Source organism: Plecotus auritus, assembly GCF_963455305.1.
Source record: "Plecotus auritus genome assembly, chromosome: 9".
NCBI lineage: Eukaryota > Metazoa > Chordata > Mammalia > Chiroptera > Vespertilionidae > Plecotus > Plecotus auritus.
In genome coordinates this window covers 109,307,773-109,332,182 of record NC_137783.1, presented here as the reverse complement: position 1 = coordinate 109,332,182, position 24,410 = coordinate 109,307,773, and the positions used below count along the sequence as shown (strand labels likewise).

The following is a 24,410-nucleotide window of genomic DNA, read 5'->3' as shown; positions in this document are numbered from 1 at the left end:
ATAGACAGGATTCTGACTCCCTGATTCACAGCCCTAACCACTGAGACCTGAGGCGATTTCCACCCACCTTCTCCTCTCCACTCTTACAAAGCAGCCCTGAGGCTCCTCCTCTCAGCTTGAGGGAGCGGAGGGGGGGGGGGGGGGCGGGGGTGGTCATCTAGGAGGCCCTGCCAACTGTGAGTGCTGCCAGGCACACCCTCATCTCACTGACCTTGCTGCCCAGGGCCCTCCTAGGAGGGAGGAGGGACAGGGAGACAGACCACCAGAAAGGTCTGTTCCGCCAGCCCCACCACTCAGTTGGCAGCACTTTACGCCTCACTGAGCTCATCTGGAAACTGGGGACAGCAACACCCACGTTCTAGAACCACTAGGACTTCCAGGAGATGGTGCAGGCACAAGGCTCCTTTAAACAGGGAAATGTGTGCCTGTCCAGATCATGACTTCCCCTCAGTAAGAACATGGCAGTTTCATAAGGCCGTTGAAACTATGTGGTTCTCACGCCCGGATGGCATGGCTCAGTGGTTGAACTTCAACCTATGAACTAGAAGGTCACTGTTGATCCCCAGTCAGGGCACTTGCCTGGGTTGCAGGCTCGATCCCCAGTGTGGGGCATGCAGGATGCAGCCAATCAATGATTCTCTCTCATCACTGATGTTTCTATCTCTCTCTCCCTCCCTTCCTCTCTGAAATCAATAAAAATATTTTTAAAAAAATAGAAATAAATAAACAAACAATTTGGCTTTTTTTTTCTCGTTTTGCTTCCAAATGGGGATTGCTTTTCCAGGTGCGCTTGGAAGATCTCAGAATGGAAGCTGGTGTAAGCCTTCACTCAAGCCGTACAGGACACAGATGGAAGAATCCGGACCTTAACCTTCCACCAGACCCTGAGTGATCAAGGGCAGGGGTTGTGATGACCCCTCTCTGGAACCTCAGCACCCAGCACGAGGCGAGCACAAGGTTGGGTTCAGGAAAATCTTGACTGAAATGCATTGAATTGAACTGAACTGAATTGAATTTCCCCTCGCCAAACGGACTGATTTCTTGGGGTGAGCAATATTGCCATCTTGTGGCAGAAGGAGGCAAAACCACTGCGTTTGGGACCCGTGCCTTTGTGGAAGGTATGCGGATCCAGCAGGTGACCAGGGAGTCTTGTCTATAAAGGCAGAACTCCACAGGGCCTCTCCTTAGCAACCCTCGGCCAGCAGTTCATTCTCAGGAGTGTAGAAGTTTGAAAGCCATGAAGCTGGTGTTTCCTCAAAACATTCTATAATGCAGACTAATTGGGGGCTGCTCCCTACATCGGTAAAGCCGGCCGTGCTGTCTGCAAAGGTCCTTGTCGCTTGGGCGTAATGCAAGAGCAGCCTGAGGTTTTCAAAGGAAGAACTGCAGCCCCCTGGACTCACGGGAGAGGGCTCCAGTCCCAACGCATGCCCGAGCCTGGCGGCTGAAAGTGACCGATAAGATTCCTTCCAACCGCCTGCCCTGCAGCTCTGAAAGGTGGGTCAGTCAGGTCCAAGGGAGGGACTTTACCTGGACGCAAGATCTCCCAACAGGCTGGGTGGGTCAGAGGAGGCGGGAGGAGTGGTCAGGAGAGAGTTCAGAGGAAGAAAACAGAAAGCATGTTCATTCACCACCTCTGCTGCCCGGTAGAGAAGACCCTGGGACTCACGCCCACCCACCCCTGAGGGGCTGTGGCTGCTCTTTCAAGGACACATGGACAGCATTCGCCCTTCGCGGGGGAGGCTGAGATCCGGTCAGGCTCAGCCACACCCCCTGTAAGGCCTCGCTGAGCCCCAGGATCCATGTCTGCAGAGGAGATATGAAAATTAACCACAGAGCTGCCTCTCCTGGGAGGCCTCTCTAGTGAAGGAAGCATTTGGGATTCACCGAGGATTTCTCCAGGAAGCAGCTCGAGGCAGCCTGGGTCCTGCAAGGGTCACAGGACGTGGGACTTGGGTTTGTGATTCTGAGAGGTTCTATAATTTGCAGTCAGTGTTACACGCTGCCACCTGCATGAGGCATTATTCTCATAATAAAGGGGACTGACATTTAATGTTATTAGCTTTCCACCCTTTTTGTAGAAATGCATGAATTAGAAAAATACCCCTGTGACAACTCTCTAAATCCAAATCAGAAATCTAGGTCTATAACCACACATGGGTCCAATATGTGGGGGAAGGTAGTTCTTTCTTAGCGCCCCCTGCCCCAGACTGTGCTCCAGGGCAGGGAGTATGTCTGGCCCACTGCCATGACCCCACCCCCTTCTACCCCCATGACCTGAGATTAGGCGGGGAGACTGCAGGACATGTTTGGGGAACTGTTTGGGCTTTTGTTTCTCCATCTGTAAAATGGGAACGTCAGAACACCCCCAATCCAGCTGTGGGAGTCTCGGCCCCTTTAGCCATTTCCCCAGCTGATCAGCATGGGCATGAGTGGGGGTGGGTGCTGTACCCTCAGGTAGGATGAGAGGCATAGAACCCCCTGGACACCCACAGCACATAGACTCTGGGACGCCTCCCCCCACCCATGAGCCCAGGGATGGGGGGGACAGGGAAGAGGAGGCGGAAGGAGAAGGAGGGATCGATGGGAGGGGCAAGGAAGGGGCTGAAGGCCTCTGAAGCAAGAGAGGGGCAGGGGGCAGGGGAGGGAGAAGGGGAGCAGGAAGGAAGAAGAGAGGGAGCAGGAAGCCCTGGAGCTTGGTTCGCCCTCAAAGTGGATGCAGCTACGAAGTCCAGCAAACCGGCAGGACGGGGCAGCAGGCTGCAGGTGGGCAGGGCATGCCCCTCTGTGCCGAGGGTCCTGGAGGGACTGGAGCACTCACCCGCCCCGAGACACCACCAGCTTCACTTTCACTTTGTAGGAAACAATGATGCCCAGGATCTCTCTGTTGGCTCCTTCCCTCAACCTGCAAGGTGACACAGGGAAGCCGGTTCATGGAGACCACTGGGTGGGCAAGATGGGGCCGGGGTGGGGGGTAGAAGCCACCTGTCCCTCTCCTGGGCCACTCAGCCGCCAGGAGCAAGCAGAGCAATGTGTGAGAAAGGTAAGCGCTGCCTGCGGGTGTGGGAGCTTGGGGAGGAATGACCATAGGGCAGGGAATCCACCTGCCCTCATCCCTCCAGCCTTCCCAGCCCCCTCCCGATTCATCCTCTCTTGCTGGGACCATTCCAGGAGCTCCCTCCCTTGCAGCCTCACTGTGCCTCAGGGACAAACCCATCTGACTGAAGGCACTAGGTTAGGGTTTGCGCCCTCGCAGGAAGCCTCTCCAGGATGTTCCCCCTCAAGCAACAGCGCAGCACTCAGGGACCTTGGTCGGGGGCCCATCCTGTTCTCTGTCATTCCTGGATCATGGGGGGAGCAAAGGGACAGCTTCCCTAGTTTAAGCTCCTGAGGATGGTCCCTGGACCACGCTTGGGAGGAGGTTAACCCAGGCCTTGTGCGGGCACTGGTGGGGCCAAGGTGGGTGTGCCCCCCCCCCACCCCGGGCACAGGGTGAACATTTAGAGCCCAGAGCTAGGGAGGCGGTCCTCACAGGGTGCTGGAGGCCAGGTTCGTGTCTTCGTGCTTGAGCTTCCCATCCAGGGCGAGGCCCCTCTTCTCTCGGTTGTTGGCCAGGAAGGGGGTCAGCGTGTAGACCTTGCAGAACGTTGAGCTGGGTGCCACCGTGTCACTGGGAAGAGGGAGGCAGGTGTAGATACGGCCCCCAGAGCCAACCCCAGCCCAGCCGGGACTTCTCCAAGACCACAGAGTAACATTTTTAAAATGTTTTTTTAGTTGCAAACATACTGATTACTATTACATGTAAATAAACCCACACATACAGGACAAATGAAATGAAATGCAACTACTCAAAAATTTACATGCAGGGTCAGGAGAAAAAACAATATGTCTTCCAATAGGAGCATCTGCTTCTTCCAGGTGAGGAAGAATGTTTCACTTGAGATCTTTCTTCTTTCCTTAGCTACTAACAAGCTTGGAACACAGTTCCATGCTCAATCATAATAGCGCTCCTCAAACCTAGATTTTGTAAAAAATAATCATTCTCTACCCTCCCACACAACCCCTGTTAGCCAATGAGCTGGACTATTCCTTTATCAGACTAGAAACACCGGGTACCAAGTGCCTTAACCTCTTTGCTTTGGCTGTCAGGAAACTCAGAACAAGTATCTCGCTTCAATATAGGTTTTAGGTACAATATCATTAGGACCGCAGTTCCCTTATATTCATTAGCTCTTATTTTGTTATCCTAGTTTTTGTTTTTTTTTTATTGACTTCAGAGAGGAAGGGAAAGGGAGAGAGAGATAGAAACATCAATGATGAGAGAAAATCATTGATTGGCTGCCTCCTGCACATCCCACACTGGGGACCGAGCCCACAATCTGGGCATGTGCCCTGACCGGGAATCTCCTGGTTCATAGGTCGATGCTCAACCACTGAGCCACACCAGCTGGGCTGTCATTCTAGTGTTATTGGGTCTTTTCCTTGACTGTAGCATGCATTTTCTTGCAGCTAAATCGAGTGAGTGTTTTTTAAATGTTTTTTGAGGCCCAGCGCTCTGCCAGAGGCCTCTGGACCTGTAAGTGGACCCAGGGTTTCTCTTCCCCACCCAATCCCATGTGTCCAAGGCTGGCCTTCTGCTCACTTACTCAGCCTCTTCCATGGCCACGGGGCACTTGTACTGGGCTGTGTTGAAAAGGCAGATGTCTGCATACTGGCGCACTGGGGAGCGAGAGGGAAACGAGGCGGTGTGAGTCAGGGGGGCAGCTCCCAGGCATCCTAGGCTCCCCTGAGTTGGGGATGTTTAGCCCCAGGCAATGGCCAGAGTCCACTGGGGGCTTCCCCCTCCGCCACCCAAAGGGCAGCCCAAACACACCCATTCCCTTCCATAACCCAAATCTGCCCCTCGAGGACAGCTTTGCCCCGGACCCAGGGAACCTGAGAGGAGGCGACTTAAACAGTAAACTCATTCCCTGGCCAGAAGCAGCCTCAAAAGCCTTACTCTTTGGCTTAGAGCAGCCCTGGGCTTCCCGGCTGTTAAGGAGGTGAGAGCCTTCGGCTACCCCCTATCCTTGGGAGGAGTCCCTCTTGCCCGCCCCCTGGGCTGGCCCTCTGCCTGGGGTACCCGAGATCTTGATCTTCTTCACTGTCTTGTTGGTGTTGTTGGTGACATGAACATTGACGCTGATGGGTTCTCCGTGGTAATAGATCTGGGAGGCATAAGAAGGGAGAAGGGTTGGATGGGAGGACACCAAAGCTCTAGAGGGGGGGGAGGCAGAAGAGGCCTCACACATACATCTCCTGGGGCTCCCCAGACCTTGGCCACTCTGACAGTGGCCCCTAGTTCATCAGGCACTTCCCGCTGATGCTAAGCCACCAGGCATGTTAGACTTCAGTTCCTTTGTGGGACTTTGAAAGACAATTAAATTAGAAGGTGATATTCCTGGGCTCCAATCCTGGCTTAGCACCAGAAATAATAACGACACTCAGAACGAGAGTGGTGGACTTGGACGGGCTGCATAAGCCTCAGCTTACCCCTCTGGACAATGTGGGAGCTGGCCTAGGTGATGGCGTACCAAGTCCCTGCCAGCTCTGGCTGCCTGGAATTTCAGACACAGGAGGGTCTAGAAGAAGCAGGAAGTAGGCGGGGAAGGGTCGGGAGCACTGAGGAACCAGCTCTGAATCCTTACTGAAGGACCTCAACTTGAATCTTGCCCCAAGAACCTGCCTTCAGCTGTTCTCAGACAGGAGAAGGGATGCTCGCAGCTCAAGGGTGGATGGGGGTGTGGGGAGATGACCAGGACCCAGGACCCTTTGCGAGGTACACTGATTTCTGAAGTCAATCACACCCTTCAGGCTCCTGCCCTCTTCTGCCACCCCTTAGGTCCCAAGAGGCTTCCCTAAACCCCCAATGGGAATCTCAGGTCCCCTGCGCCCTGTGCTCCTAGAGTTGGGGGTAGCAGCTCCTACAGAGGAGTCCTGAGGCCATGAAAGAGCTGGGATCGGAGGCTCCAGCGTGGTCGAGCAGCTCTCTTCCCTTTCCTACCCCCCTCCCCCCGCCCCAAGTCTGAGCCGCCTACCTCCTTATCCAGGGAGGCCTCTAGATGCAGGGGCTTGTCCGACATGAGGAACTGCCTGGTGGTCTCGGCTGTGGGCTGGGGGCCAGGCCTCTCCGGGGCATACTGAACCTTCCTGATAACCAGGCGCACAGAATTCCTAGTGGAGATGGCAGAGCGAAAGATGACCAGAGTCCCCTGCCTCCACCCCCTTTCCTTGCAATCCTCACATCCTTCTCCTGCTCAAGGAACTGCCATCGCTCCCCACGGCCTCGGACTCCAGTCCAAACTACAGAGATTGGCATAGGAGCCTTGTCACCACCTGGCCCTCCTCCATCTGTCCCAGCCACCTCCACCTCCTCACTATCACCCCGGATGTCCTATCTAGTCATTTCTCTGAAGCTGCACTTGCACTGGGGTCCCTCTTTCCACTGCTTCTGCCCTCATTTGCTTTCATGTTCAAGGCCCAGCTAAATGCCTCCTCTTCCAGGAAGCCTTCCTGGATCTACCCACTTGGATCTTCTCATGGTCTGAACTCCCACAACATCAGAGCCGAACCACCCCATGGCAGCTCGTCATGTGGGTTTGTCTTGGTAGCACTTCCTGCATTCCTTATGTCATCTGATAGTGTAAGCTCCTTAAAGACAGAAATTTTTGTCTAAAATCATTCACTGCTATATTCTCAGCACCTGTGACAGTGTCTGCCATCTAACAAATGCCTAACTATCTATTAAATAAAAATATGCAGGGAACATGGACCCTGTGAAGAAATGGGGCCTTGAAGAGGAGGCGGGGTCAGTGATGGACTCAGTCAAGGGGGTGCAGGCCAGGGAAGAGGATAAAGACTCAGTGAGGGAGAGGAGGCCCAGAGACAAGATGGGGCTCGATGAAGGTGACTGGGGCTCAGGGTGGAACAAGGACAGGGAGGACAGGGGGCTCGGTGAGGCAGTCTCCATGACATGTTAGATATTCTGGCATCCCCATTTCTCAGATAAGCCACCTCCATTCCCTGGAACCAGATAGCCAGGGTTAAAGTCCTCGCTCTCCCCTTACTAACTATGACCTTGAGTACACTAACCTCTGTGTCTCAGTTCCTCATCTGGAAAACAGTAACAGTAGCAGGACCACCCTCTTAGGGTAGTTATGAGGATTAAATTAGTTCTGGCATGCCCATCACTTTGAATACTGTCCAGCACTTAATAAATCTTTGATAAATGATAGCTGCAATATCATTATTAGTAGTAACTCTTTAAGGAGCTTACACTATCAGATGACAAAATGCCCCATTGATGGTGAGGTGAGGGTGGTGGCTCTCAATGCTGCTCCTCTTTCTTGCTCTGATCAGGCTCCACCCAAAAATCCACACACCCCTCCCCGCTCCTTTTCTCTGGGGACAGAAAAGCAAGGAAGAAGGGTCCCCTTTCTCTCCCCAACACACACACACAAGCTGCCCAGGAGGAGATGCCTGCAATACACCTATAGCCACCAGGTGGTGCACTCAGCCCACTCCCTGAGAGATTGCAGTGCCTTCAGCCTGCCTCCTGTAGGAAATGTCCCAGGTGGGTGCCTCTGAGTTCGGGCTGAAGAAGCCCACCCCACAGTCAGGGCCGGCTGTTTGGGGCTGCCAGCTTGGGCTCTCTGTGGGCCCCGGGTTGTGCTTCTCCAGGAGAATACTTCCCCTCTCTGAGACATGGGCTGACCTCCCCTGCCTTTCCCCTGGGTGCCTTCACTTTCTCCACTTCCCTCCCTCGCTTAGAAGCCTCCATTGACACCCACCAGCACCACCACCTGCTGCTGATGGCCTCCAAGGAGGAGGATCGGGATACAGGGACTAGGAAGGCCTGGGAATGACTACGCTCACTGTTTAAAACAGTCTGGATTTCAGGGGTTTCCAAAACAAAGTAAAAAAAATAAAATCTGGAGGGGACGGGACTAGAGGCAGGGAGATGGAGGAAGCAGGTACAATGGTGTAAAGAAAAAAATGCCGAGGCCTGAGCCAGGGCAATCGAGCTGCCTCCTCCAGGAAGCCCTCCGTGACCTGCCGGCCTTCCAGAGTGCCCTTCTCTGAGCTCCCAAAGCTGGAATGTGTGGCCCCTCCCAGAACACTTCCAGGTATTGTCACTTATCTCTTCTGACGCTCCAGCCGGCCTCCCTCGCTCTGCCAGCAGGCAGCCCACACCCCAGCCGGAAGCTGCGCCCTTCTTTCTCACCGCTTGTGGATCTTCTCCTCCAGGTTCTCTGCACAGAAGGCTTTGACTTCATAGTCCACACCACAGGCCTGTGGGGAAGGGGTCACTGACCACAGGGCCTTGGAGCGAGCAGGTTCCCAAGAGCATGGCCAGCCACCCTCGCATTTTACAAAGGAGGATGCTGGAACGGAAGCCAAGCTCCCACAGCCCAACAGCCCCTCGGTCTGACCCCAGGGCTGTGCTGCTTCCTTCTGTGGCTGCCATCTGACCTTCTCACAGAGCTGTCCCCCAGCTCCCCCAATTCAGGGCCTCCCCAAGCACCCTCACGGGGCTCTGTTCTACAGACTCCTGCCTCGCCTGGGTGGCCATCCTCACCAGGGCAGCCGCCCAGACATACAGCAGGAGCCTCGGCAGCCCAGTGTGGGAGCACCTCCTGGTGCAGACCGGGCACTGGGTGCATTGCTTCGGCGTCTCACTCCACCCTCTCAGCCACACAAGGAGCACATCCTGTTATCTCCCTTTTGCAGAGGAGGAAACGGGCTCAGGATCTGGGGCCTGGGACACTTCTGGTGTCAGTTCCCTGTCAGAGAGATGCTCCCTCGGGGGTGGCCCACCTTCCCTGTGTCTTCCGGCCCCGGCTGCAATGTCACCGAGCATGGGAGGTTCGGAGGGATCTGTTAAGAGGACAGACAGAATACAGACAGAATGAGCCTCCTGTCACATTCCCCACTTCCCTCCCCATGTGCCCCACCCCCACCCACAGGCATCAGACCAGGGTCCCCTATGGACAAGCATGTCTCTTCCATCAGACCAGGGGCTTCAGAGGACAGACCGTGTCTCCCCCATCAGACCTCCCCAAGCCACACCCCAAAGGGGCCAAAGGCCCCTCCAGGAAAGCCAAGGACTTCAGTGTTTTGTTTGTATCTAAAGGGTTTAGCCTAGCCCAGTCTTCAGAACAGCAGACAAAGATTTTTCCATGATGTCTACTGTGGTGGGCAGAATAATGGCCCCAAAGATGTCTGCATCCTAATCCCCCAAACCCGTGACTTTGTTACCTTAGGTGGCAAAAGGGACTTTAAGGATGTGGTTAAGTTAAGGATCTTGGGCCAGAGTCCTTAATGGTGAAAGCAGGAAGCAGCAGAGAGTCAGCATCAGTGATAGGATGTGAGACTGACTCGACATGGGGGGTGGGGGGGGCCACGAGCCAAGGAATGTGGGCGGTCTCCAGAAGCTGGAAAAGGCAAGGAAAGGACCCTGCCCCAGAGCCTCCAGAAAGCACGCAGCCCTGCTGACACCTTGATTTTAGCCTGGGGCAGCCTGGGTCGGACTTCTGACCTCCAGAACTTTAAGGCGGTAACTGGCGAGTTTCACTGCCACCAGGTTTGTGGTGTTTTGTTACCGCAGCCACGGGGAACCAATGCACGCATGATGGAGAGGATGATCCGTACCCTCTCCCCTTCTCTAGCCCTCCAAGGGAGCAAGGAGAGTTCACCCCTGACAGAAACAGAGTCTGAGAAACAGGACATTTTAAAACCCAGAATCTTGGAGTCCCGGAATGGAAAGATGGCAGAGCCAGGAAATCCACTACTTGCCATCCCTCGTTGGTGAGCTGGGCAAGTGGGCAGCCAGCCTGAGGCAGAAGACAGCCTTGTAGTGACCCAGGGGTGAGAAAGGGTTCCTTCTTTCTCTGCAGCTCCCTTCACCTCCTCCCCCCCTCTCCCCTCTGGCTCCATGACCTGGAACCAGGAGGGTCTGGGGAGTGGCTTGGAGGTAAGGGTGACGCCCCTGGCAGAGAAGAGACGTGACAGTGCACCAGGTCCCAACCTACCCTGGGAACTAGGTGACATGGAGCTGCTGCCCCAGCTGCCCCCATGCCCCCGCCCAGAAGGCTTCCTATAGGTGGAGCTTCTGAATGGGGCCCTAGGGGCTGGCAGTCCCTGACCTCAAAGGTGAACGGGTAGGCGTGCTCGCCCAGCTTCTTGATGAGGCGCTCCTGCAGCCGGGTCAGGGGCTTCTTGTCCTCGGGGGCCGGTGGGAAGGACTGCACGTTGGCCACAAACAGGTCCTTGCGAAAGGTCAGGCCCAGGACATCCAGGTCCTCCCGGCCATAGCGGAAGGCGCAGGTCAGTGTCACGTAGACTGTGGGAGCAGGGGGCACTGAGGAGGCGGCCGGGAGGGCAGCAGACAAGCCCCCCACGGCAGCAGCTGTTGCCCTGAGATTGAGACAACTGGAGGCCACGGGTCTGTCCCAAAGTTCCCCTGGGAAGGGCCGCACTGCCCTTGGGACAGGGGCATTGGGTGCCTGGAAGCGGGGCACCTGGAGGAGGTGGGGGCCGACTCTGGATCAGTTCTGTACTCCACCCCAACCAGACTCCAGCCCAGGGCATGTGATGGGCATAGGTGGGGAGGGCGGAGGAGGGGAAACAAGTGCTGGGTGGTATCCAGAAGGCATGGGGTCGTCTCCCAGCCTAACCTCTGCCTCCTGTCTGCCTGCTCACCTTGGACAACCCCTTCACCTCCCCAGCAAAATGACTCTAACTGCTGCCCTGCTCGCAACCCATCCTTGTGATCCTCATGGTGAATTGAAGTGAAAGTGCTCAGGGTTCTCCCAGGTGGGCATGGGGAAGGGCACCTGCTCGGATGCGAGTTGGGGCAGTCAAGGGAAGGATGGTGGGGATGGGCGGGGAGAGGCAATATCATTGTCTGCTGTCCCGCCTGCGAGTCAGGGAGGCCCCGGCTAGAGGCTGGGAGGGTTGGGGGAGAGGAGGCCTCTGGACAGGTGGGGTGGGGCCTCACCTCTCCTCTCCTTGAGGTACTCGGGATCCACCAGGACCACACCATCTGGAGGAAGGACAGGGAGTTGAGCAGACCCTCCCAATTTGACCTCTCAAACTCCTAAGCCCCAAACACCAAGCCAAGCCCAAACCCAAACCCAAAGCATCGGTCTGTCCAAAAGCAGCATGAGAGAAATGGGGACGCCAGCGCCGGGGGACGGCACCACCCTCCCACCTCCCGCCCCAGGCTGGCCCTACAGACCCCGCTGGGGGCTCGGGCAGTTTACTGGCCTCTCCCTTTCTTCATCTGCTGTAATAACCACCCGGTCCGGAGCCCCTATTCTAGGGTGTCATCAGGAATTTAGAAGTTGTGGGTTGTAGGAAGGCCGTGGGGTACATCTTCCCTGTGTTCTGAACCCCTTCCTCCGCAGGCTCCAGGCAGCACCCCTGATCAAACCCATGGCTACCTCCGCTGGGAAGCGTGAATAGTCTCACCAAGCAGCCAAATAAGGCAAAAATGGCCTCGTATTCGTTCCGGTCAGCCTTTGCCATGAAATGAATCCTGCATCAAACTGATGAACAATTTTAGGCTTTCAGAGCTTCTTGGATTTGGGATTTGCAGGTCGGGTTTGTGATGCTGTTGTACCTGCCCCTGGGGCTCTGGTGAGGACTTGCTGAGTTAATGCGTAGAAAGCACTGAACGGTCCTGGCATGGGTGACACCGTGGAGAATGTCCCAAGGCCTGGCCTTGCGAGTGTAGAGCCCAGCCAGACACGAAGGACATCGTCTCGCCCAGAACCCCCCAGGAGGCCGGGACACCGGCTCAGGGCCACCCCCGTGCCTCCCATGCCCAGAGTCACCTCTGGCCGAACTCGACCCAGCTATAGGCACTGAACAAGCTAAAGTCTCCTTCTGTCCACACCCTAACCTGCCCCGCCCGCACCCCCACCTCACGCTGCCCCCACAGCGGGCCTCTCAGGGAGTCTGAGCGTGAGTGCCCACATCTGGAAGTGAGTGCCCAGAGGGCCCAGGTCCCATCCCAATGCTGGGCAGGTCCAAGGGACAGCTGGCCCGGAAGTGCCCGCCCTTGCCAGAGCCTGCCCTGCATCTTCCCTCCTTTTACTGAGGGCATTCCTAGGTGCCTGGGCACAGGGCTCAGTGGCCCATCAGTCCAGAGGGCACCCCCATGAGGGCACTCCTTCCAGCCAGGCGTCAGGGAAGGCTCTCTGGGACCAAAGCGGTAAACAGGTCTTAAAGGGCAAGTAAGGGTCAGCCAGAGATGACCAAGGGGCATTGCAGGCAGTTCTCTGGGACCCCAGGGACCAGCCCAGGGCCAGCATGAAGCCGGTGCTCTTGCGGACACTTGCTACAGAGCTCTCACGGTGCCTGGCGTGCGGTGTGCACAGGTGGTCCCTCCTGCTGCTGCCCCTCCCCCAGGCTCTGTGCCACCTCTGCTGCCCTCCCTACGAGGCCACTGGGTTGGAAGCTGCGCCTTGAAGCAGGCCACAGGTGAACTCTGGGGTGCTTGCCCACGGCCTCCAAGGGACCAGTTCAGGAAGGAGGTGCAAATGGCAGAGGGGACAGTGAGCTTCGCAGCACACTAAACAGTGTCCCCAGACAGGGTGGGGAAGGAGAGTGGGGGCATCCTGCTCTGGGCAGGAAGGGAGGGACCTGGACCGGAGCTGACCTCTCTGCAGCCTCGAGGATCTGCTCACACCCCTCCCGACCCAGGGCCCCCCAGGTCTCCTGCCCCAACGTCACAGGGTCTTCCTCTCAGAGAGCTGAAGCCTCCGCTCCCACCTGGGCTCCGTCACCACACAGTCAGCTCGCTCTGGCCCTCCTGGCCCAGGGCAGCCCCCGGGATGTGAAGACAGAGGCCTCCATCTCCGAATTCTCCCCCGAACAGCACATCCCAGTTTCTTCACCTGGACGTGGTCTCATGCAGCTTCCAGTGCCCGTCCTTCCAAGCTGTCACCTCCACCCGCCTCACTTTCGTTTGCTCATGTTTTTCTTTAAAATATCATTTAGCCGCCCTGGCCGGTTTGGCTCAGTGGATAGAGCGTCGGCCTTCGGACTCAAGGGTCCCAGGTTCGAGTCCAGTCAAGGGCATGTACCTTGCTTGAGGGCACATCCCCGTGCAGGAGGCAGCTGATAAATGTTTCTCTCTCATCGATGTTTCTAACTCTCACTCTCCCTTCCTCTCTGTAAAAAAAATCAATAAAATGTATTTTTTAAAATATATATATATCATTTAACCTCTCTGGGCCTCACTGTCCCCATATATCCAATAGGAGTAATTTGGGGCCTCCCTCCCCCCAACAGTTATGGGAAGGCGATGAGGTGAAAGCTATGGTTCTTAGGATCCTAACCAGGGGTCACTGTGCCTTCTAAGGGGACGCTTAGCAATATCTAAAAACACTTTATGTCATCCTGGCCTGGGGTACTCCTGGGGTCTCATGGGTAGAGGCCAGGGACACTGCTAAATATCCTACAATGCCCAGGACAGCCTCGGCAACACAGTATTATCCAACCTAAAATGTCACGAGTGCAGAGGTTGAGGAATCCTGACCGAGAATAAGACTCTGGAAGGTGTCTCAGGCCCTGGGAGGACCTGAGTCTCCATTTCAGAAGCCCCACGGTTTCCCTGCCCTCACCACCAGGGGGCAGCAGAGCAAAGGTTCTGTAGAGCCAGTCTGTCTGTCGGGTTTGAGTCCAGGACCCTTGACCTACAAGCTCTGTGACCTGGAGCAAGTCACTTAACCCCTCTGGGCTGTGTCTCCTTGTCTGGGATAATAACAGTAGCGACCCCTGGGGTCTGGCAGAAGCCTTACAGTAAGGGGTGGCTGCTGCCCTCCTCATCCTCATCCTGCATTATCATCAGGATGCCTTCCCTGCGTCTCACCTCAATCCTTCCCACGTGCCCTCAGCTAAGGGGAAAGTAGCTGCTCAGTCAATGTTTCCCAATTGATGCAGGAAGCTTCTCACACCCCATTCCTGGCACCAGAGGTCTGAGGGCTGTTATTGGGCTGCGTGAACACACACTTCTCTGGAAGGGGCCTGGCCTCCAGGGACTCACCCACAGGGTCCACGAGGTCGATGTGGTCCACAAAGTCCCGCTTTCCCAGGTAGACGGTGAGCTGGGGAGGAGAGGCACAAGGTTATGTGAGCAGCTGTGGGCCCGGAGAACACACTCCTGAAAAGCCACTGACCCTCGCCCTGGAGAAAACCTTAGGAGCTGCCCTTGAAATGCCTAGACCCATCCCTAACCCTCACTGAAATCCCGATTGGCCTTGCGCTTGAGCCCCAGACCCAATACCAAGAATAACACCCTGGTGCAGTTTCGAAAGCACCTATTCATCCCAAACTCCTACGAAGAAGTTGCCATTGTTTCTATTTTACGGATGAAAACACTGAGCTCTGGAGAGATCTCACCCAGCACCCCTGACACTGAGCTCTGGAGAGATCTTGCCCAGCACCTCTGAGGGTGGAGCCGCCGCCGTGGCAGAGGTCTGCTAACCCGGAGTCCTGGGCGCATCTCAGAGAGGCCAGGGAAACCCGGAGCAGGGATACTGGTGTGAAGCTCTGAACACTGAGTTCCACACAGTCTGGCAGAAACCCACTCAGGCAAGGTGTTGGAGCAGCGAGGGATCCACAGCTGGTGCCCCACTGGGTAGCCATCCTTCAGGGAAGACCCCGGGCTAGAATCCAGAGGGTCGTCCTAGAGACCTAGACACTTCCTGCTCCTCCACAACCCCTAAACCCTCGCGTGCACCCCCTCCTCTCTGTTCCGACAGCCACTCCTGCACCAGCTGCTCCATGGTCTGCTGCCTGCAGCCTCACACCCCTCCTTAGCCAGGCTGGCCCTCCTAAAATGCTAATCTAACGATGCTATTCCCATCTGAAAACCCTTTAATGGCTCCTCAGTGCCCAGAGGTAAGATGACAAATGGGTTTCATCCAAATGCCGACTCTGATCGATAGGTAGGAGCGCCTGGGGCCCTGGGCTGAGACAGAATCTAGGATGGAATCCTGGCTCAGCAGGAAAGGTGACTGGTGGTGTCTGCTGCGCTAGCACCCGAGGTGCCATTCGCCAGCCCAGGCGGAGTCCCAGCCACTAAGCCTGCCCCCAGACTCCTCAGGACCTAGCCCTGCAGCCTCACCCACCTCAGCTCCTGCTCCATTGGCCTCCTTCTGGGCACTCAGATGCAACTGCCACGGTCCCCCCCACACGCCCTGTGATGTACGTGCGTGCCCAGATGCTCTTTGCACCCTGCCTTGCCTGGAAACCACACCTCCTGGGGACAGCCGTCCCTGACCACGTGGCTGGGTCCTGCAGCCCCTGGACAGCCCTTTACCTCCTATCTGCCACTTTACATGGAAATGATCACTTGTCATGTCTGCCTACCCCCTCTGGCTGTGGGTGGCTCGGGCTGTGCCTTATTTATCTCCATATACCCTCCCCAATCCCCACCCACTCGCTGGGACCCGACATGAATGATGTCAGTAATATCTATCTGCTGTGAGAGGAAAGCAGGACAGAGCCGGGGGACTGTGAGAAGAAAGAAAGCAGGGCAGGCGTGGGGAGCTGCCCTGTGGCCAAGATGACGCCGTGGTTCGTGGTTCGGCAGAGGCTCCGGCCCGCTCACACCGGGAAGCAGTGCCCTGAGGCCCTTGGACTTACTCCAGTGCCTGCATTCACGCTGAAGTCTCTCTGTGGTTGGCTGCGCCTCCCCACCCCAGAGCAGGGGCTCCTTAAAGTCCAGGGGAGTTGTACCACCCCAGCCCCAGACAGAAAGACTCCCAAGGAGACCCCTCCCCCTGTGGCGAAGGCTCCTAAGGGCCTCCCATGAGGGTGTGCGGGGTCCTGCATGGTCCGTAGACATGCCCAAGAGAGGATAAGAGCTCGAGGTCAGGGAGGAGCTGGGGTGCAGCTGCTGCAGACTCACCTTTCCATTTGGGCTCGCCTTCTTGAACACCCTGTGGAGAGAAAGAGGGTTAGCATGTCCCACCCAGGGGAAGGCCCTGCGGGACCCAGGACAAGGGGCCTGGAGTGGTTTTCAGGCACCGTCGAAGCCTTGAGAGCCAGAACAGTGCCCAGCACAGTCAGACCTCACCATCTCCACCCCCACCCCCACCTAAACCACTGTTATTGCCATGATAGCTCTCCGGGGCTCTGGCCAGGGCCCCTCGGTCTATTCTTCAACCAGCAGGTATAAGTCAGACCACGCCACTCACCCGCTCAAACTCCGCCCAGTTCACGCAGAGGACAAGTCTTGTCGGAATGTCTGCCCTGCCTCCTTCACCTCCCAGCATTAACTCCCACTTTTCTCCCTCCCTCCTCCAGCCACGGGGCCTCCTGGCTGTTCCTCCAACACGCAGGGTGGTTCCTGCCTCAGGGCCTTCGCTCTAGCAGTCCCCTCCCCTGGGGCACTCTCCCCCACAGATCTGCTGGCCCAGCCTGAAGTGTGGGTCTTGCCCCTGTGCCCCGCCACACTCCCGCTCCTTCTCTCACTCTGCTTTTCCTTTCTCCACAGCACTCACTTTAACCTGCTCCATAACTGCTGGTCACATGTATGCCTGTCCACTCTGCTAACGTGTCAGCTCCACCAGGGCTGGCATCTTTGTCTCTCTTCTTCCCTGATGTGTCCCGAGTGCCTAGAAGGGTGCACCTAGTGGATGTTGAATAGATGTGTTGATGAATGGCAGGTAGCAAGGACCCAATACATATTAGTTGAGTGGGTGAATGAATGAACCAGTGAAGGAATTAGCTGAGACACTGAGGCCCAGGAAAGGGAAGGGAGGTGCCCATGGCCACACAGCAGAGCCTGGTCCCGGTCTCCGCCACGTGCTCACTCTGCCTTCCGGAGCACACTGCAGTCTGCGGCAGCTCCCCTGCCCTCTGCCCCGCAGCTGGGTGTGGGAGCCTGAGACCCCCTTACCTGTCCCCCATCATTGAGCCCCAGGAATGCTCAGAATAATGTTGGGAGGGAGAGAAGAAAAGTGAAAGATAGAGACAGAGACCCGGGGGATAAGAGAACATGTTGGAGGAGGGAGAGGGCAGGAGAGAGACATGGCCTGGCAGGTGTGAAAATAAAAATGGAATTAGAGCCCTAGCCGGTTTGGATCAGTGGGTAAGAGCATCAGCCTATTGACGGAAGGGTCCCAGGTTCGATTCCAATCAAGGGCACATACCTCAGTTGCAACCTCGATCCCTGACCCTGGCACATGCAGGAGGCAACCAATCGATGTGTCTCTCTCACATCAATGTTTCTCTCTCCCCCTCTCCCTTCCACTATTTATTTAAAAAAGTCAATGGAAAATTATCCTTGGATTAGAATTTTTTTAAAAGGAATTAGAAATGGGAAAAAAAAACACAAAAAACAAAAACAGAAAGAGAGAGAGAGAAACAGTCAGAAGCAGAGAGATGGAGCAGACTCAGGGCAATGGAGCAGGCCCACACACAGCCAAGAGAGATAGCACAGCCCAAATCCCTCCTCAGGAGCAGGAGACCCAGCAGGCATCCAGGACCAGGCAGGGTGAGGCCACCCGTCACAGCAACAGTCATTCCTCCAAAAAGGGGAGCGGAAGGTGGCTCTGTGTTGCCGCCACAGCCCCGCCCCACACACCTACCCCTTATTCTGGGCTCAAGGGACCACAGATGAGTCTGAGTTTGGCTGGCAAGGAAGGGCCTGGCACATTCCCCCACACACACCTCCCCTAGGAGTTCTGAGCTTTTCTCCTCCTCATAAATATTTATCAGTATTTGGAGTGTGAAGATGCCACAGTCAGCTGGAGTGTAATAACTGCTAAAGTGATAAAAAAAAAAATGCAGATCACATGGTTTGAACTAGCAGCTCCCAAGTTGGGCTGGACCTGCAGAGGGGACCAGACATCCCTTAGAGAGGGACAGTGGCATCCTGGGCACAGAAGGGGGCTGAGGGCCAGGCTGAGATGATAAAAAAAAAGGGAGGAAGGGAGTTAGGAAGGAACTCGAATTTGCTAAGTGCCTAGTTAACTGTTTCTCCTGACAGCACTGTAAAATGCGCATTATAACCTCTATTTTATAGATGATAAACGAGGGGTTCAGAGAGATGTAGTAACTTGCCCAGGAGCACACAGCAAGCCAGGGGCTCTGTCGGGATTCAGACCCAATTCTGCTGTCTGCCTCTACAAGCTGGTCCTTTCTATCAACACTGCTGCTTTCTACAGCAGGTGCTTTTACCCAGATCAGAAACAGAAAAGAGGGGACATGAGGGTAAGACAGGGGAGGGGAAGAAATGAAAGGGCCAGTGAAGGTGAGGCGGAGAATGAGGGTGACGAGAGCCAGGAAGCATGGCCGGTGGCGGGGAATGCTCTGTCACTAGCTCCGTCAGCCCCTCAGGCCACCTCCTCAGGGAGCTGGGCTGCTGATGGTTTCCTCAAACAGCAGCAGCAGCTGCCCATGCCCTGAGAGCCTGTTATGGGCTAGTCATGTCTCCAAGTATTCTTCCAAAAACACTGCTGATCCTTCAACAATCCCATTTCCGAGATGAAAAAACTGAGGGTCAGACAGGCAAAGTGTGGCTACGTTTCCACTCTGTCACACAACCAAACCCTCCCTGAAGCAACTCCACCAGCTTCCTGACCCCAGTGCTGTCAGCAAAGTGGGGGTGCTTCTGTGGGGGTGCCTCTGTGGGGGTGCTTCCAGGTCACAGGACCCCCACATGTGCAGCACCACACAGAAGGCTTCTGCCTGTCCGCTTTGAAGAGCAAACCAACGGCACTTCCAGATCGAAGCCAAACTTCCAGACTGTGGGATGGCTAGGTCTGGTTTACCCACCACCCACCCCACCCCCACCCCCACCCCGAGTCCCGTCTATGTCCCACAAGCCTGGTTCTCAGAGTCACAGCCAGGTCCCATACAGAAAACTCCAGGGGTGCTCTAGCTGATTAAGGCTCACTGGAGACAAGGAACAGAAACCCACCAAGGGTAGCCCTGGAAAAGGAGGAGGGGGTATAAGGAGACAAACATCTCACGGGAAGAATGCGCAGGCAGGATGCACTGATGCTGGAGCCGGGATCAGGGAAGCCATCAGCCTCTCAGATGGTTGCTCTCTCTCTCCACCTCTCCCTCTGGGGCTGCATGTTCTCCCGGCTGCACTGCTCTCTGTGCGGCTGCTCCATTGTCTCTGTGGACCAATTCTCTCTGCTTACTCGGGGCTTTTCTGCTCTTCCATCACTTTGGCTTGCATCTGGCTCTCACTCTGACCCTCTTCCTACTCTGCCTCTCACTCACTTCCCACTGTTAACTGCTGAATGGCCCAATTCCAATTCCCAGGAGAGACGTTTCATTGGCCAACTTTGGTCAGGTGTCCCATGCCCGGGCCAATCAGCTCTGCCTAGGGTGTGCCATATGGTCCATGAGACATGGGCAGAAGAAAGTCGATAGAGCAATGTTTTTCAAACCAAGGATCACAACCCATTAGATGATAACGAAATCAACTTAAAGAACTGCCACCAGCACTTTGTTTTTGTTGGTTTAATGGAATAGAATATATAAGCATGAGGTACCAGTAGCAAGGGTATAGTAGATATTATTATATTTACCAATACTCCATCCCCCTCCAAATCCAGGCAAATGTCTGCTGTCCTATGAAGTTAGGCATGCCCATGTGGCTTGCTCTAGCTAATGAAACAGGAGTAGAAGTGTAACATCTCATTTCTAGGCAGAGCATTTAAGGGCTGGTGCATGTCCACTGTATTTGTTTTTTCTTGGAGGCAGGTCAACTCTCCATGAACCAGGATGTTGGCTTCTCCAGATAGCCCCATTCCCCACCTGTTGATGAACTTTACACTAATATTCTGCTGCTGTTCCGTGAACCACCAGTCCTCCCAGTGTTCACTTGTGCCTGTAGGAAGAGACCTGCACCACAAGGGACCCAGAACAAAGTACCTTCCATGATAGATTACCTAACAACTGAGAGTCTATAATCCCGTGTGGTATAGCCAAACAATGGAATGTTACATTGCACTGAAATTGTGCTTGCATCTTTCATAACACAGGGAAATGCCTATGATAGAATATTAAGCATAATAAATCAGGATTCAAAATAATACATTTGTCATGAGCTCAATTTGTACTCAATAAATACCAAAAAAAAAAGTTAAGATGGCAACACTCCTCAAATTGATCTACAGAGCTAATGATGCAATCCCTATCAAAATCCCCACTGGCTTTTCTGCAGAAAGTGACAGGCTGATCCTCAAATTCTTATGGAAATACAAATGACCCAGAATAGCCAAAAAGAGAAAAGAAAATCTTGAGAAAAAAAAATAGAACAAAGTTGGAGGACTCTCACTCCTGAATTCACAATTTACTACAAGGCTATAGTAATCAAGACTCTGATACTTCCATAAAGATAGATAGATCAATGGAACAGAACCGAGAGACCAGAAATAAACCATATATTTATAGTCAATTGATTGTTGACAAGGGAGCCAAGACAAGTCAACAGGGGAAAAAACAGTCTCTTCAATAAGGGATGCGGAGACAACTGGATATCCACAGGCAAAAGAATGAAGTTAGATTCACTAGCTCACATTGTGTACAAAAACGAATTAAAAATGGATCAAAGACCCAATGTAAGAGCTACAACTATAAAATTCTTAGAGGAAAACATGACCTTGAATTAGGCAATGCTTTCTTAGATCTGACACCAAAATCACAGGCAATTAAAGAAAAAAATATATAAAATTGACTTCATCAGAATTAAAAACTTTTGAGCTCCAAAGGTCACGGTCAAAAAAGTGCAAGACAACCCACAGAATGGAGAAAATCTTTTCAAATCATGTATCTGATAAGAGTCTAGTATCCAGGATATATAAAGACCTTATTTCAATTCAATAATAAACAAGCAAATAACCCAATTAGAAATGGACAATGGATTTGAATAGACATCTCTCCAAAGAAGATATACATGTGGCCAATAAGCACCTGAAATGTTGTTCAACATCATTAGTCATTGAGGAAATGCAAATCAAAGCCACAGTGAGATATTTCATATCCACTAGAATAGCTATAATTAAAAGAAGGATAGCCCTAGCTGGTTTGGATCAGTGGATAGAGCGTTGGCCTACAGACTGAAGGGTCCTGGGTTCAATTCCAGTCAAGGGCACATGCCTGGGTTGGGCACTGGATCCCCAGTGGGGGGCACGCAGGAGGCAGCCAATGAATGATTCTCTCTCATCATTGGTGTTTCTCTCCCTCTCTCCCTTCTCCCTTCCTCTCTGAAGTCAGTAAAAATATGTATTTTTAAAAAGGATAATATCAAATGTCAAGGATGTGGAGAAACTGGTATTGCTGGTGGTAATGTGATGTGGTGGAGTCACTTTGGAAAACAGTTTGGCATTTCCTCTAAAAGTTAAGCATAGAGTTAACCTATGACCCAGCAAGTCCATTCCTAGTATATACCCAAGAGAACTGAAAACAGATGTTCACACAAAAATGTGTATATAAATGTTCATAGCAGCATTATCCATTATAGACATAAAAGATAAAACAAATATCAATCAATTGATGAATGTGTTTTTAAATGTGATATATATACACAATCATATTCGGCCACAAAAAGATATGAAGTGCTGATTCATGTGACAACATGGATGAACCTTGAAAACTTCAAGTGAAAGAAGCTCGTCACGAGAGACCATACATTGTTTGATTCCATTTATATGAAATGTCCAGAATAGGAAAGTAGATAGAGACAAAAAGTAGATTAGTGCTTGCCAGGGGCTGGCGCGAGGGAGAGATGAGAAGTGATTGCTGAAGGACAGGATTTTCTCTCCGGGGTGATGAAAGTGTTCTGGAATTGGATAGTGGTGATGGCTGTACAACCTTGTAAATAAGCTAAAACTGTGACTGTTACCATATTTTGCACTAAAACTGTGACTATTATGGTTGTAAATTATGTCTCAATTTTATTTTTTTAATATATTTTTATTGATTTCAGAGAAGAGAGAGGGAGAGACAGAAACATTAATGACAAGAGAATCATTGATCAGCTGCCTCCTGCACACCCCTTATTGGGGTTCCAGTGCGCAACCTGGGCATGTGCCCTTGACGGAATCGAACCCAGGACCCTTCAGTCCGCACGCCAACGCTCTATCCACCGAGCCAAACCAGCCAGGGCATATCTCAATTTTAAAAATAAAACTAAAAACAATACCCCCCCCCCCAAAAAAAATGAGTGAAAGGAAAGGGCATATGCCTAAATATTAACAGAGGTTGAGACTCCCTTCAGCCACCCACCTACTTCTTTATATCTCTTATTTTTCCACTTTGTACAATAAACATAAATTACTTTATAAAGTTGCCAGGGCTTCCCTAACAAGATAGATCTCCAGTGTTGGAGAAAAGAGAGTCTGGAAAAAAACATTGTAAGGAAAGTAGAGACATAGGGACCCTACGACTCTGAATCCTTTCAAGTTAGACTCTCTGGTTCTGCACTTTTACAATCCGGAGTCCACATCTCTCGGATCCCTCCCCAGGCCTGCCGTGCCAATGATTAGAACTCCTGTGCTGTGTCGTCTGCTCAGCGATCTCCTTTTCCAGGCAGCCTTCCCTGACTCCCCTCAAGACTGGCTTAGACCCCCAACTCCCACACCCAGGTGCCCCGGGCTCACAGCATTTCCCAGTTTGTAATGGGCTGTTCACTCACTCTCTGCTTCACTTATATCACTTCAATGAGAATAGAGATTTTATTTGTGTTATGGACACTGACCTCTGGAGTATAGCACAGCGCCTGGGGCACAGTAGGTACTCAATAAATAAATACAGGTTGAATGTTGTTGAATGAATGTTCTACGAGAGAATCAGTCAAAAGTGAGTATGGATGAAGTTTAAATAGGTGGTGGTTGGTAATGATCCTTCTCTCTAGGTGAGTGGACACCAGGGACTTCATCTGTCTATAGTTCTCGTTGGCTCTCAGGATCAATAAACACTGGGCTTAGAAAATGCTTCATAGGGGCAGGGTCCCAGCCACCATCAGGCTGAGGCAGGAATATAACTGATACACCCAGCACAGGCGTCGGCTCAGCTATGACCAAAGGCTCTCCCACTTACTCTTTACTTATCCACAGTCACACTGGCCCTGCCACTGCCAGGCTCTGGGGGCATTAAGATCAACAATCATGGTCCCTGCTGACAACAGACCAAGTTAGAGACACCCACCAAGCTCAATGTCCTCGGTGCATTAAGTTCTCCCTATGAGCGAGGTGCCGTAACGTATCCACTTTACACACATTAGGATATTATATTATTCCACCTAAATAGTCCCATTTTTTCAGAGGAGAAACCTGAGATTCGGTGATCCTAAATAACTTAACAAAGTCATAAAGCCAGCATCAGGAGAGCAACCCCGTGAATGGGCCACCTATGGGAAATCATTTAGACAAAACATGTCTGAATATCAGAAAACTCATCCTGGGGTGGCTATCCGTGAATGCGGAGTCCCTATCAGCGACTTGAGAGAGCAGTGGTAACAACTCATTCCTTTGTGAGCACTGGAAAATTCATATTGGAGGAAAATGTTATATATTTGTCAACAGTGAATGTGGGGAGACCTTCAAATATTACTCAGACTTCAGTCAACATCAGAAAACTCACCCAGTTCCCGCTCTAAGGGTGTCATAATGAGTAACTCGTTTGTTCTTCCAACAACCTTATAAGGAGGTATTGCTGTCATCCCCATTTCACAGATGAGAAAACTGAGGCAAAGAGCATCAAAGTAATTTGCCCAAGGACACAACGCTAGTGAGGAGTAGAGCTAGATATTAGAGCCCAGGCAGCCTGGCTCCAGAGATCTCACCTTTAGCCACTCACAATATCATCCTTTGGGTGCAGCTGTATGGTTCTGTCTCGGAAGCCAAGAACAGTTTCTAGGGAGGGCGTAGCCAAGAGGGAGATTGTGAAGAACACTCAGCGGTGAAGCGACAGCACTGCAGGCAGAGGTCTGAAGAGAGCAACTGAGTCCCCTGGGTGCTTGGGAGATAGAGTGCAGACTGATATGGCTGAAAGGTGTCCCGAGTACCTGAGGGGAGCACCAGGGAGGAGGATGGGCCAGAGAAGGGTCCGCTCACTGCCAGGTAGTCCCGGAGCACCTCCATGCGCCCGGCCCTGGGCTGGGTATGAAGGGTCTTGAAACCAAGCTAAGGATCTTGAACCACACTGAAGGCAATGGGGAGTCATGGGCATTTGGGGGAAGGACGAATGATTGGCTGGTACTGTATTTTGGACCCAGAGATGTTCCGGGACCCTAACTTCCCCCCACTGCTGCCTCTGACAGCCACCACGGCTTAGCTGGGCAGGGTGGGGAGATGAGGGGGCATTCACTGTCAGGTACAGCCGCCCTACATTCT

General features: G+C 53.2%; 1 protein-coding gene across 5 annotated transcripts in view; it reads right to left on the bottom strand.

Annotated features, from left to right (window-relative positions):
• The window catches only part of ARRB1 (arrestin beta 1), a gene marked incomplete at its 5' end in the record, with an annotated part of 68,019 nt that overhangs the window by 5,097 nt on the left and 38,512 nt on the right, over positions 1–24,410 (bottom strand). For 2 of the 5 annotated variants that reach the window (XM_080687701.1, XM_080687699.1), the window contains 12 exons: positions 1,531–1,554; positions 2,822–2,905; positions 3,533–3,670; positions 4,647–4,719; positions 5,123–5,207; positions 6,078–6,213; positions 8,264–8,331; positions 8,857–8,916; positions 10,185–10,381; positions 11,039–11,083; positions 14,093–14,153; positions 15,962–15,992. In XM_080687701.1, the coding sequence (XP_080543827.1) occupies positions 1,531–1,554; positions 2,822–2,905; positions 3,533–3,670; positions 4,647–4,719; positions 5,123–5,207; positions 6,078–6,213; positions 8,264–8,331; positions 8,857–8,916; positions 10,185–10,381; positions 11,039–11,083; positions 14,093–14,153; positions 15,962–15,992 (1,002 nt within the window). Of the gene's footprint in view, positions 1–1,530; positions 1,555–2,821; positions 2,906–3,532; positions 3,671–4,646; positions 4,720–5,122; positions 5,208–6,077; positions 6,214–8,263; positions 8,332–8,856; positions 8,917–10,184; positions 10,382–11,038; positions 11,084–14,092; positions 14,154–15,961; positions 15,993–19,031; positions 19,133–24,410 lie in introns of those variants that run through there. The other 3 variants (XM_080687703.1, XM_080687700.1, XM_080687702.1) reach the window with 3 other exon arrangements.